We start from the raw sequence: 13684 nt of genomic DNA, 5'->3' as shown, positions 1-13684 counted from the left end.
GTTTTGTACAAGCTTTGGTTCGTATAAAACCTGTCATTAAGTCAATTTCTCCTCCTTGGAGTTTGAATTTGGTTCTGGGAGCTCTTCAAGCTCCTCCGTTTGAACCTATGCATTCATTGGACATTAAATTACTTTCTTGGAAAGTTTTGTTCCTTTTGGCCATCTCTTCTGCCAGAAGAGTTTCTGAATTATCTGCTATTTCTTGTGAGTCTCCTTTTCTGATTTTTCATCAGGATAAGGCGGTGTTGCGAACTTCTTTTGAATTTTTACCTAAAGTTGTGAATTCCAACAACATTAGTAGAGAAATTGTGGTTCCTTCATTATGTCCTAATCCTAAGAATTCTAAGGAGAAATCGTTGCATTCTTTGGATGTTGTTAGAGCTTTGAAATATTATGTTGAAGCTACGAAATCTTTCCGTAAGACTTCTAGTCTATTTGTTATCTTTTCCGGTTCTAGAAAAGGCCAGAAAGCTTCTGCCATTTCTTTGGCATCTTGGTTGAAATCTTTAATTCATCTTGCCTATGTTGAGTCGGGTAACATTCCGCCTCAGAGAATTACAGCTCATTCTACTAGGTCAGTTTCTACTTCCTGGGCGTTTAGGAATGAAGCTTCGGTTGACCAGATCTGCAAAGCAGCAACTTGGTCCTCTTTGCATACTTTTACTAAATTCTACCATTTTGATGTATTTTCTTCTTCTGAAGCAGTTTTTGGTAGAAAAGTACTTCAGGCAGCGGTTTCAGTTTGAATCTTCTGCTTATGTTTTTCGTTAAACTTTATTTTGGGTGTGGATTATTTTCAGCAGGAATTGGCTGTCTTTATTTTATCCCTCCCTCTCTAGTGACTCTTGTGTGGAAAGATCCACATCTTGGGTAGTCATTATCCCATACGTCACTAGCTCATGGACTCTTGCTAATTACATGAAAGAAAACATAATTTATGTAAGAACTTACCTGATAAATTCATTTCTTTCATATTAGCAAGAGTCCATGAGACCCGCCCTTTTTTTGTGGTGGTTATGATTTTGTATAAAGCACAATTATTCCAATTCCTTATTTTATATGCTTTCGCACTTTTTTATCACCCCACTTCTTGGCTATTCGTTAAACTGAATTGTGGGTGTGGTGAGGGGTGTATTTATAGGCATTTTGAGGTTTGGGAAACTTTGCCCCTCCTGGTAGGAATGTATATCCCATACGTCACTAGCTCATGGACTCTTGCTAATATGAAAGAAATGAATTTATCAGGTAAGTTCTTACATAAATTATGTTTTTCCAGTTATACAGTTATTACACACCCCTATTATGTTTAATAAAAATATATATAGATATATTAAAATATAAAATTAGCATATCTAGGCAAGTTTCCCCTCTTTCTTTACCCCCAGAAGTACTCTGTATACATGGTTACCAATGCACCAAGGATCTGTGGGTAGGAGAAGACCTGTTATGATAAAGGTCTTGAATTTTCAAGATAAGATCTCTATTTTAAGAGCTTATAGAGGAAGTATAGCGCAAAATAGAATTTCTCTTGTTAAGTGTATCCAGTCCACGGATAATCCATTACTTGTGGGATATTCTCCTTCCCAACAGGAAGTTGCAAGAGGATCACCCACAGCAGAGCTGCTATATAGCTCCTCCCCTAACTGTCGCATCCAGTCATTCTCTTGCAAGCCTCGAACAAGATGGAGGTCGTAAGAGGAGTGTGGTGTTTTATACTTAGTTTATTCTTCAATCAAAAGTTTGTTATTTTTAAATGGTACCGGAGTGTACTGTTTATCTCAGGCAGTATTTAGAAGAAGAATCTGCCTGCGTTTTCTATGATCTTAGCAGAAGTAACTAAGATCCATGGCTGTTCTCACGTATTCTGAGGAGTGAGGTAACTTCAGAGAGGGAATGGCGTGCAGGTTTTCCTGCAATAAGGTATGTGCAGTTAATATATTTCTAGGGATGGAATTTGCTAGAAAATGCTGCTGATACTGAACTAATGTAAGTAAAGCCTTAAATGCAGTGAGAGCTACTGGTATCAGGCTTATTAATAGAGATGCATACTCTTATAAAAATGTAATATAAAACGTTTGCTGGCATGTTTAATCGTTTTTATATGTTTGGTGATAAAACTTATTGGGGCCTAGTTTTTTTCCACATGGCTGGCTTGAATTTTTTTTCCACTGTTGTAATATGAGTGGGAGGGGTTTTTTTGTGCAGCAAAAATTACAGACACAGACATCCAGCTTCTTCCTGCATGATCAAGGATATCTCTGGAGGGCTCAAAAGGCTTCAAAGTCGTTTTTGAGGGAGGTAACAAGCCACAGTAGAGCTGTGGCAGTTGTTGTGACTATTTAAAAAACAAAACAAAAAAAAAACGTTTTTGTCAGTTATTATTCTGTGTTTGGTATTAAGGGGTTAATCATCCATTTGCAAGTGGGTGCAATGCTCTGCTAACTTGTTACATACACTGTAACAATTTTGTTAGTGTAACTGCCTTTTTTCACTGTTATTTCAAATTTTGGCAAAAATTTGTGTTTCTTAAAGGTGCAGTAACGTTTTTTTATATTGCTTGTAAACTTGTTTAAAGTGTTTTCCAAGCTTGCTAGTCTCATTGCTAGTCTGTTTAAACATGTCTGACACAGAGGAAACAACTTGTTCATTATGTTTGAAAGCCATGGTGGAGCCCCATAGGAGAATGTGTACTAAATGTATTTATTTCACCTTAAACAGTAAAGATCAGTCTTTAACTATAAAAGAAATATCACCAGAAGATTCTGACGAGGGGGAAGTTATGCTGACTAACTCTACCCACGTGTCAAACCCTTCGCCTCCCGCTCAGGGGATGCACGCTAATATGGCGCCAATTGCATCAGGGACGCCCATAGCGATTACCTTGCAGGACATGGCTGCAATCATGAATAATACCCTGTCAGAGGTATTATCCAGGTTGCCTGAATTAAGAGGCAAGCGCGATTTTTCATGCAGATAAGGTAGTTCTGCATACCAAACCTGGATTTTTACCTAAGGTGGTTTCTAACAAGAATATCAATCAAGAGATTGTTGTTCCATCATTTTCCTAATCCTTCTTCAAAGAAGGAACGTCTTTTACATAATCTGGACGTAGTCCGTGCCTTGAAGTTTTACTTACAAGCTACTAAGGATTTTCGTCAAACATCTTCCCTGTTTGTCTTTTACTCTGGACAGAGGAGAGGTCAAAAAGCTTCGGCAACCTCTCTGTCCTTTTGGCTTCGGAGCGTAATACGCCTAGCCTATGAGACTGCTGGACAGCAGCTCCCTGAAAGGATTACAGCTCATTCTACTAGAGCTGTGGCTTCCACATGGGCCTTCAAAAATGAGGCCTCTGTTGAACAGATTTGCAAGGCTGCGACTTGGTCTTCGCTTCACACTTTTTCAAAATTTTACAAATTTGATACTTTTGCTTCTTCGGAGGCTATTTTTGGGAGAAAAGTTCTTCGGGCAGTGGTTCCTTCCGCTTAATCCTGCCTTGTCCCTCCCATCATCCGTGTACTTTAGCTTTGGTATTGGTATCCCACAAGTAATGGATGATCCGTGGACTGGATACACTTAACAAGAGAAAACATAATTTATGCTTACCTGATAAATTTATTTCTCTTGTAGTGTATCCAGTCCACGGCCCGTCCTGTCCTTTTGAGGCAGGTCTAAATTTTAATTAAACTACAGTCACCACTGCACCCTATGGTTTCTCCTTTCTCTGTTTGTTTTCGGTCGAATGACTGGATGTGACAGTTAGGGGAGGAGCTATATAGCAGCTCTGCTGTGGGTGATCCTCTTGCAACTTCCTGTTGGGAAGGAGAATATCCTACAAGTAATGGATGATCCGTGGACTGGATACACTACAAGAGAAATAAATTTATCAGGTAAGCATAAATTATGTTTTTGTTATTCCAGGACTTCTCTGCTCAAACCTAGACTAAAAGAAAATGTCTCCTTTCTGTACCAAATTAGTTAATGCAGGTCTATTTGCTAGAATGATTTATCCAGGTAATGTTAGTCATCATACACAATAAAATAACCATGTTAAAATCTAGCCAGGAAGCTCTGGAATTTTTACAAAAGAATTGACGCTAACAGCAACTAATTTTATTTGTGGGTTTAAGCTAAATTTGACTAATAAAAATGTAAAAGAATATTAAATTTATGTACCCTTCTTTTTGTTTTATTTGCACTCTTTCTCTCTTGCGCGCGCCCTCTCTCTCTTGCGCGCGCCCTCTCTCTCTTGCGCGCGCCCTCTCTCTCTTGCGCGCGCCCTCTCTCTCGCGCGTGCGCCCTCTCTCTCTCTCTCTCTCTCGCGAGAGAGAATTGGGATAGATACACGAAAGCACTATAAATTACCTTAGATACAGAGCAAGATATTACAGATACGGGCCTCTAGTTATCAACGTGTCTACTTACCTGTCTTCGCCGGCCCCAATACGCTCGCCTACCATCGCCAAAGTTATCAATAAATCTGTCAAAAAGCCGCGCACCAAGTACGGGGCGATGAGCAGCGGACTGTGATAGTTATCACTCATCCGATCTCGCTGCTCTTCGGCTTTTTTACAGCTTTGACAAGCTGTCACTAAGCACCCACACTAAACTACACTGTTCTACCCCCTATACCGGCGCCCCCGGAGCCCCCCGCAACTAAATAAAGTTATTAACCGCTCCTAGACCCCGCCGCAACTCTTATAAATGTATTAACCCCTAAACCGCCGCTCCCGGACCCCGCCGCCACATACATAATACCTATTAACCCCTATCTTGCCCCCCCCATACCGCCGCCACCTATAATAAATTTATTAACCCCTATCCTGCCGATCCTGTACCCTGCCGCATCTAAATAAATTGTTTAACCCCTAAACCGCCGCTCCCGGACCCCGCCACCACCTATATTAAACTTATTAACACCTATCCTGCCCCCCTACACCGTCGCCACCTATAATACATTTATTAACCCCTATCCTGCCCCCCCTATACCGCCGCATCCTATAATAAAATTATTAACCCCTAACACCCCCCTAACTTAAATATTAATTAAATACATCTAAATATTATAACTCTTATTAATTAAATTAATCCTATTTAAAAATAAATAAATAATTATATTGTAGCTATTTTAGGATTTATTTTTATTTTACAGGCAAATTTCAATTTATTTTAACTAGGTACAATAGCTATTAAATAGTTAACTATTTAATAGCTACCTAGTTAAAATAAAGAGAAATTTACCTGTAAAATAAAAACAAACCTAAGTTACAATTACACCTAACACTACACTATCATTAAATAAATTATTCCTATTTAAAACTAAATACTTACCTGTAAAATAAACCCTAAGATGGCTACAATGTAATTAATAATTACATTGTAGCTATTTTAGGATTTATATTTATTTTACAGGTAACTTTGTATTTATTTTAGCTAGTTAGAATAGTTATTAAATAGTTATTAACTATTTAATAACTACCTAGCTAAAAGAGATACAAAATTACCTGTAAAATAAATCCTAACCTAAGTTACAATTAAACCTATTTCTTTTAGCTAGGTAGTTAGAATAGTTATTAAATAGTTATTAACCATTTCATAACTAGCTAAAATACAAAATTACCTGTAAAATAAATATAAATCCTAAAATAGCTACAATGTAATTATTAATTACATTGTAGCTATCTTAGGGTTTATTTTACAGGTAAGTATTTAGTTTTAAATAGGAATAATTTATTTAATGATAGTGTAGTGTTAGGTGTAATTGTAACTTAGGTTAGTTTTTATTTTACAGGTAAATTTCTCTTTATTTTAACTAGGTAGCTATTAAATAGTTATTAACTATTTAATAGCTATTGTACCTAGTTAAAATAAATTGAAATTTGCCTGTAAAATAAAAATAAATCCTAAGATAGCTACAATATAATTATTATTTATATTGTAGCTATATTAGGGTTTATTTTACAGGTAAGCATTTATTTTTTAATAGGATTAATTTAGTTAATAAGAGTTATAATATTTAGATGTATTAATATTTGTTAGGGGGGTGTTAGGGTTAGGGTTAGACTTAGGTTTAGGGGTTAATAATTTTATTATAGTTGCGGCGGTGTAGGGGGGGGCAGGATAGGGGTTAATAAATTTATTATAGTGTAGGGGGGCAGGATAGGGGTTAATAGGTATTATGTAAGTGGCGGCGGGGTCCGAGAGCGGCGGTTTAGGGGGTAATACATTTATTTAGTTGCGGCAGGGTAGGGGGGACAGATTAGGGGTGTTTAGACTCGGGGTACATGTTAGGGTGTTAGGTGCAGACATCTCCCATAGAAATCAATGGGATGTCGGGCAGCAGCGAACATGAACTTTCTCTATGGTCAGACTCCCATTGATTCCTATGGGATCCGCCGCCTCCAGGGCGGCGGATTGAAAACCAGGTACGCTGGGCCGGAAAAGTGCCGAGCGTACCTGCCAGTTTTTTTTAGTTTTTTTTTTTAGGATTTATATTTATTTTACAGGTAACTTTGTATTTATTTTAGCTAGTTAGTTAATAACTATTTAATAACTATTCTATTTCATAACTACCTAGCTAAAAGAAATACAAAATTACCTGTAAAATAAATCCTAACCTAAGTTACTATTAAACCTAACACTACACTATCATTAAATTAATTAAATAAATTACCTACAAATACAATTAAATAAACTAACTAAAGTACAAAAAATAAAAAAAATAAGTTACAAACATTTAAAAAATATTACAACAATTTTAAGCTACTTACACCTAATCTAAGCCCCCTAATAAAATAACAAAGCCCCCCAAAATAAAAAAATGCCCTACCCTATTCTACATTAAAAAGTTACCAGCTCTATTACCTTACCAGCCCTTAAAAGGGCCTTTTGCGGGGCATGCCCCAAAGAAAACGGCTCTTTTGCCTGTAAAATAAAAATACAACCCCCCCCCCAACATTAAAACCCACCACCCACATACCCCTAATCTAACCCAAACCCCCCTTAAATAAACCTAACACTACCCCCCTGAAGATCATCCTACCTTTAGCCGTTTTCAGCCAGCCGACCCCCGATGGAACAGAAGAAGACATCCGGAGCGGCAGAAGTCAACATCCAGGCGGCGTCTTCAATCTTCATCCATCCGGAGCGGAGCGGAGCCATCTTCAGACGAGCCGATGCGGAGCCATCTTCTTCCATCGACTGACTGTTCCTTTAAGTGACGTCATCCAAGATGGCGTCCCTCAAATTCCGATTGGCTGATAGGATTCTATCAGCCAATAGAATGCGAGCTCAATCTGATTATTTTTTTTATACTCCTACCGTATATCTATCTATACCGTATATCTATCTATATCAATATGCCTTTTAGGAGTATATGTAAGCTTATGCTATAATAAGTTATGATGATTATTTCTTATATTTAATGGAAGATATAAAAGTAGAATGTGATGAACCTACTGATATGACTGTATAAATCGATGTAAACTAAATGTTAAGACTTTTTATTTGGTTAAAATATTGTTTTGTATATGGTCTGCTATAATAATGTATAAACCCTGTAATTCCTAATAAAAAAATTATACCAAAAAAAAATCTGTGTGTAAGACATACAAATTCTATATTCAGTATTTTATGTTTTTTGCTTCCAAGCACTTTTCTGAACATAGCAATTCCATTCATATGGGGTAGGATATAGGAAGAAAAATACACTTCTGAACAGTCAGTTATTTGACTATCAGCAGAATGTACATTTTACTTGCTTTTTTGGTAAAGCTTCTTTCCAGAGAAAAAGCAATACTCATTTGAGTTATGGTGGAGTTAAAACCATGATTAAAATGCTCAGTTACATAAAAGTAATGGATATAGAATTATTGAATAGAAAATTAGCAGTGCTTTGTATACATTGTTACCAATGCAGTAGGGAACCCTGGGTAAGATATGCAAATTATATATTTAATATATCGGTTTTTGCTTCTAAGTACTGTTTTAAACACAGCAATCCCCTTTGGTAGAATACAGCATATATAATTATGTCTTGTCTAATCCCTATTAATACCTCAAATACATTTACTTACTAACCATCTTTCTACTTTTACATTTTTAGGAAAAAATAGTAAGAAACCTCCCAAGTCCTACTTGATTCATGCGGGTCTGGAACCACTCACATTTACAAACATGTTTCCAAGCTGGGAGCACAGAGAAGACATTGCTCAGATCACAGAAAAAGTGAGTTATACATTTTGCTGTTGAGTCTGAAAGGTTTGCTTATTTAATACAAGCTGGTTGTAGGCCAATACAACATTTTTATTTTGCGCATTGCTTTTTCATCTTAAAGACACGATGAGTCCACGGATCATCTTCATTACTGATGAGTGTTATACGTTTGACTTACGTAACTGCTGGACAGCAGCCTCCTGAAAGGATTACGGCTCATTCCACTAGGGCTGTTGTTTCCTCATGGGCATTTAAAGGTGAAGCTTCTGTGGAACAGATTTGCAAAGCTGCAACTTGGTCTTCTCTTCACACTTTTTTACAAAGTTTTACAAATTTGATACTTTTGCCTCGGCTGAGGTTACTTTTGGGAGAAAGGTTCTTCATGCAGTGGTGCCTTCTGTTTAAGTATCCTATCTTGTCCCTCCCGTATCATCCGTGTACTCTAGCTTGGGTATTGGATCCCATAAGTAATGAAGATGATCCGTGGACTCATCGTGTTTTTAAGAAGAAAAGAAAATTTATGCTTACCTGATAAATTTATTTCTTCTTAGACACAATAAATCCACGGCCCGCCCTGTTCTTTTAAGACAGGATGTTTTTTATTGTAAACTTCAGTCACCTCTGCACCTTGGCTTTTCCTTTCTCTTCCTAACTTTGTAAAAGTGTGAAGAGAAGACCAAGTTGCAGCTTTGCAAATCTGTTCCAAAGAAGCTTCACCTTTGAATGCCCATGAGGAAACAGCCCTAGTGGAATGAGCCGTAATCCTTTCAGGAGGCTGCTGTCCAGCAGTTACGTAAGCCAAACGTATAACACTCATCAGTAATGAAGATGGTCCATGGACTCATCGTGTCTAAGAAGAAATAAATTTATCAGGTAAGCATACATTTTCTTTTTTGTGCTGTCTGTGCTTTTATTAGTTAATTGCACGGCTGATTTTCATCTTGTGTGAAGCACTTAATACTATCATGGTTTAATAACTTGCTCAATTGCATGGTAGCCAATCGGTAATATCATAGAATAAACAGTAATAAGATTTCTAGCCTTAAATATGTCGTTTTCATCGGCACAGCAGATTTTTCTTAACAAGCCACCCTCAAAATCTTGGAACTGCTAAGCAGTTTAACCTTTACACATGCACCCTTACATAATATTCAGGTGACCTAGCTTTGTAGTGCACAATGAAAGTTCATATTCTACTAAAGTTCTTTTTTTATTTTTAGGATGCTGATGTCTCTAATCAAATAATCCTTGTAGAAGATGTTTTAGCTAAGCTATGCAAAAGGCTTTATCCCCTGGCAGAACTGCTTGCACGTCCATTACCGGAGGGAGTCGATCCTCTAAAGCTTGAAATCTATCTGTCTGATAAAGACTTTGAGGTGAGAAGACTGTAACACAGGCTACTGATGGCTAATTAATCCTTTTGTAATGAGGATTTCTATTTTTGTATATATTTTTCTTTCAGGATTCACATAGAACACAGGCTTTTAAACAACTTTCCAATTGACTTCTATTATCAAATTTGCTTCATTATTTTTCTATGCTTTGTTTAAGGTGCAACAATGTCTTACTGGGAGCTAGCTGAGCAAAGGTGAACCAATCACAAGTGGCGTATATATGTGCAGCTCCCAATAGTGCATTGCTGCGCCTGAGCCAACCTAGATATGCTTATCCACAAATGATACCAAGAGAGCAAAACACAAACGGAGCAACTTTCCAATTTACTTCTATCACATTCATGTGAATGTTCAGACACTTTTGTAGTATAGTTAGTGATTATGAACAGGGCTGAAAATAAAACATTGTAGATGATGAATTAAAATTTAGGAGGGGTTAATTATAGTGGTATTTTTCCACCAATTATATGAAGAGTATTATTTCTGCTTTGTTTGTATGTAGTTATTCACATTATTGATTAGGGACCCATATAGTGGCTCTACTAAAACTTAGAGAAGCTCTATTCCTAAACTGTTGAACAGTTCTTATGTTATTATAAACTGATCTAGGATAGAGTACATCTCTCTCCCTCCCTCTCTCACTTCTTCATGCTCCTCCTTATATTAGCTAGCTTTTGGGTAAAATACCTTTAGGAGAAGTCGTCATTTTTTTAATTAACCAAATTACAGAACTTAAGACTATATATTTTAATTGATTAAATTCTCCTTATTTACACATGTAAATATTTTTTAATTGACAGAAAATGTAACATTCTCGATTGAGGATGAATACACAGGTTAACTGAATTAAATTTGTTAGAACCTCTGTAAAAATGATTGGAGTTCAGACAAGGGTCTCCTTACTGCTTTGTTACAGAGCCATTCATCTATAGTGGCATCCGCTCTAAAATATTTTTATATTGGACATAAATTTGCTTCAAATGTTGGAATGAAATGAGCATAAAGCTATAGATATGTGTATTTTATTCCTTTTCCCCCTCTATTTTTTTGTTCAGATTGCTTTAGAAATGACCAGAGACGAGTACAACACATTGCCATCCTGGAAACAAGTTAATGTCAAAAAAGCAAAAGGACTTTTCTAAATGAATGGGACCTCCGTTCACAATTTGCCGGAATATCTCTGGAACCTCAGATATACAATTTCAGCAGAATTCCTATCTTCATCCTGATCACCAACCAAGAATTGATTTGCACTTGTTTCTTCCAAAAATCCAAACATTTCACATTGTACTACGGCATACAGCTGTAAATTGGTCCTTTATATATCATGACTGTAGTGCCAGAACATACAGGGAGTGAAGGACTTTACCTAGACTTGATGTCACATGATAGCGCTGCCTATTTTGTTCTATTGTAAATGTATACGAGAACCATCCACTTCTCAGAGGAACGCAATAATTCAAATATCTACTGTGCACTTAATATGCAAAAAATATTCCTTGACTGCAAATGTACTTGCGTGGAAGAGGTTCTCTTTTGTAAATGTATGTTTGTTTAATCATATAGAATTATTTATATATAAATATAAAAACACTGTATTTAACTATGCAATATAATCACTCTAAGATTTGTGTGTTATTACACAAATTGTTATTCCAACGTCTACTAGGTGGTAAGATACCACCAAGTAGTTTTACTATATATGCATTTGTGAAATATTCTTTGTATTGGCATGTCCTATGTTTTTTTATTGCTGCATTGAGGGTGTGGATGAACAAATCTGTAAGGGCTACTCATTAATGCCATAGTGCCCTCTAGTGGTGCAGGGATAATACAGAGTTAACATCCTAACTTAACCTTTTTTTTATGCCTCATGACGTGCAAATCTTTTTTTATGTATTTTTCTACAGTGCGAGATGGCCTATAAGGTCATAATACATTAAAGCACTGCAAGAAATATTTCACAACTTCTGTATAGCGCTTAAATGTTAGACTGAGGTTCATATTACCATGTATAGTGCCTTGCTTTTGTGTACAGATGAAATACAGGAAAGATTAGTCTACGTTTTGAAAACTGTTTATGAAAGCACCTACAATTTGTACTTTGTTATAGACTAATACATCTGTTTCTAATACCTGGTGTATACTTTAAACATGTATTTTGTGATACATTATTAGACCCCAAAATTAAAATGCTTCATAAGAATAATTTTGAAAGTGATGTGTTTTTTTTGTTTTGTTTTTTATTAACCAATCCTTATACCATTACCCTGCCTGCTTGAGCCTGTTCTCTTTCCCATATGAAATGTGTGAAAAAAAGATTTGCTGTCTCTGTATAGCATGCTTACTACTACAGGGTGTCAGGAATGAGGTGCTGTCAGCCAGATGTTGACAGACATGTTATTGGACAATGATGTGGAGGTAGTTAGTTGAGCTGATGGCCAAAGGAAGAATGGAAGGCAACAGGACATGATTTGGTAATGTATTCATCTGGAATAGGTCAGGTGCACAACGTAGAAGCAGAACTGAACATAGCAGTCTGTCTAATGGACTGGGTCTCTAATGTTGACACAGAAACATGGGGGTAGGACTGGACGGATGGATGATGGACTGGGTCAGCAACTTTTAATATGGCTTAAACCAATAGTGGCAAAAACAGTTTTCCCAGCATGGTGAATCACTATCTAATTAATTTATAGTTGTTAACAATAAAAAATAATGTGGTGGGCGGGCGGAGCTAATCGTCAAACTAGTCAGACTGTACTGAGGGAACTCTCCACCTAACTCTCTAAAAACCCCTAATTTAGCCCACAATTAGAGTCAAATAGGCTCCTATTTTATTATATTTCATCAAGAGCCTAGCTGTGTTCCTGAGAGAGGGGGTTCTTACCCTGAAAGTGCGACGGGAAATAGTTGCAGAGCCGGATCGTCCCCAGGGCGTGGCTGCCGTTGCCGGAGCTAGCAATCACAAGCCTAACCATCCTGATCTAAAGCCACAGGACACGCTGCACTCTTACAGTTGCTCTCCGGAGGGTCGGGGCTCCGCTCTGGAGTAGCAGTATAATATTCTGTGCCAACAGTGAAACATCAGAGGACCTCAGGAGCAGTACGGCCCAGGCCCTGCACGAAGCCTACATTCGGCCGTCTCAACCAACTCTCTACCTGGGAAGCTAATTAGCGACAGACACCTCCTTTCCCCTATCCCACAGGGGCCGTGTAAGTTGAAGAGGGGGCCTTGAAGCCTAAGTGTGCCACTCTGTTTTTGGCGCGAACACACCCTCCATCTTGTGCACAGGCCTCCCAGCACCGCAACGGATTCCAGGCATCCAGGCCCTGAGACATTTCTCCAGACCTCTGGCAGTGGGTAAGAACCTCTCATTTCCCGCTTACCTTCCTATTGTAAGCGGTCCACTTTGCTGTCCCTCCTTGTGCGACTCTGTAGCGGTCCCACGTGGTCGCTGAGGCCCTCATGGCCTAAAGGAAACATCAAAAGATAAAATAAACAGAAGACACAACATATACGTAAAAGAGAAAGTGGACGGAGTTGCTGGGGTGGAGGACTAAGAGGCCTTGAAAATCAGATTAACCCCATAGTGGCAAATACTCAAGGGGTAGGAAAAGGCCCTAGTGTACAGGCACGAGACGACAGGGATAATTGAGGAAGCAAAGGGGGTCTCTAGCTGTGAACAATTGGCTCCCTGAGGTACCCTGCACTGATGTACTTTATTTCAAGTGTGTGACTGTTGTAGATTCCCTGCAAAAGCCTCCCTGTCCCAGCCCTTGGGCTCATTCATAGAAGCCTCTCCCCTTCCATTTCCCACCGGGGCCCTCTCGGGTCATATCCACGCTCCATTTACCCGCATCGTCATTAGATGACACCTCCCCCAGGGAAAGAGGCCTTCTATCCTATACTCTGGGAAAATAAGACTTTCTTCACGATCTAAGATGTGCTAGAGGATGGCCTAGTGGGGTGAATGGGCACACGGGGGGAGTGAGGCCAACAATCCCAAATATGTACATGTGATGTGAGACATTCTACCCTAACAAAGCGGATACAAGCTCAGTTTTGGCTGTATATA

General features: G+C 38.1%; 1 protein-coding gene across 15 annotated transcripts in view; it reads left to right on the top strand.

The window, feature by feature from the left end:
• Positions 1-11814, top strand: part of SVIL (supervillin) — a 766609-nt gene extending 754795 nt beyond the window's left edge. For all 15 annotated transcript variants that reach the window (XM_053713887.1, XM_053713886.1, XM_053713892.1 and 12 more), the window contains 3 exons: positions 8102-8223; positions 9432-9587; positions 10661-11814. In XM_053713887.1, coding sequence (XP_053569862.1) covers positions 8102-8223; positions 9432-9587; positions 10661-10747 — 365 coding nt within the window. In that variant the 3' untranslated portion in view covers positions 10748-11814. The remainder of the gene's footprint in view (positions 1-8101; positions 8224-9431; positions 9588-10660) is intronic.
• The last annotated feature ends 1870 nt before the right edge of the window (positions 11815-13684 follow it).

The sequence above is a fragment of the Bombina bombina genome, chromosome 5 (assembly GCF_027579735.1).
Source record: "Bombina bombina isolate aBomBom1 chromosome 5, aBomBom1.pri, whole genome shotgun sequence".
Lineage (NCBI taxonomy): Eukaryota > Metazoa > Chordata > Amphibia > Anura > Bombinatoridae > Bombina > Bombina bombina.
This window is presented reverse-complemented; position numbering and strand designations above follow the sequence as displayed.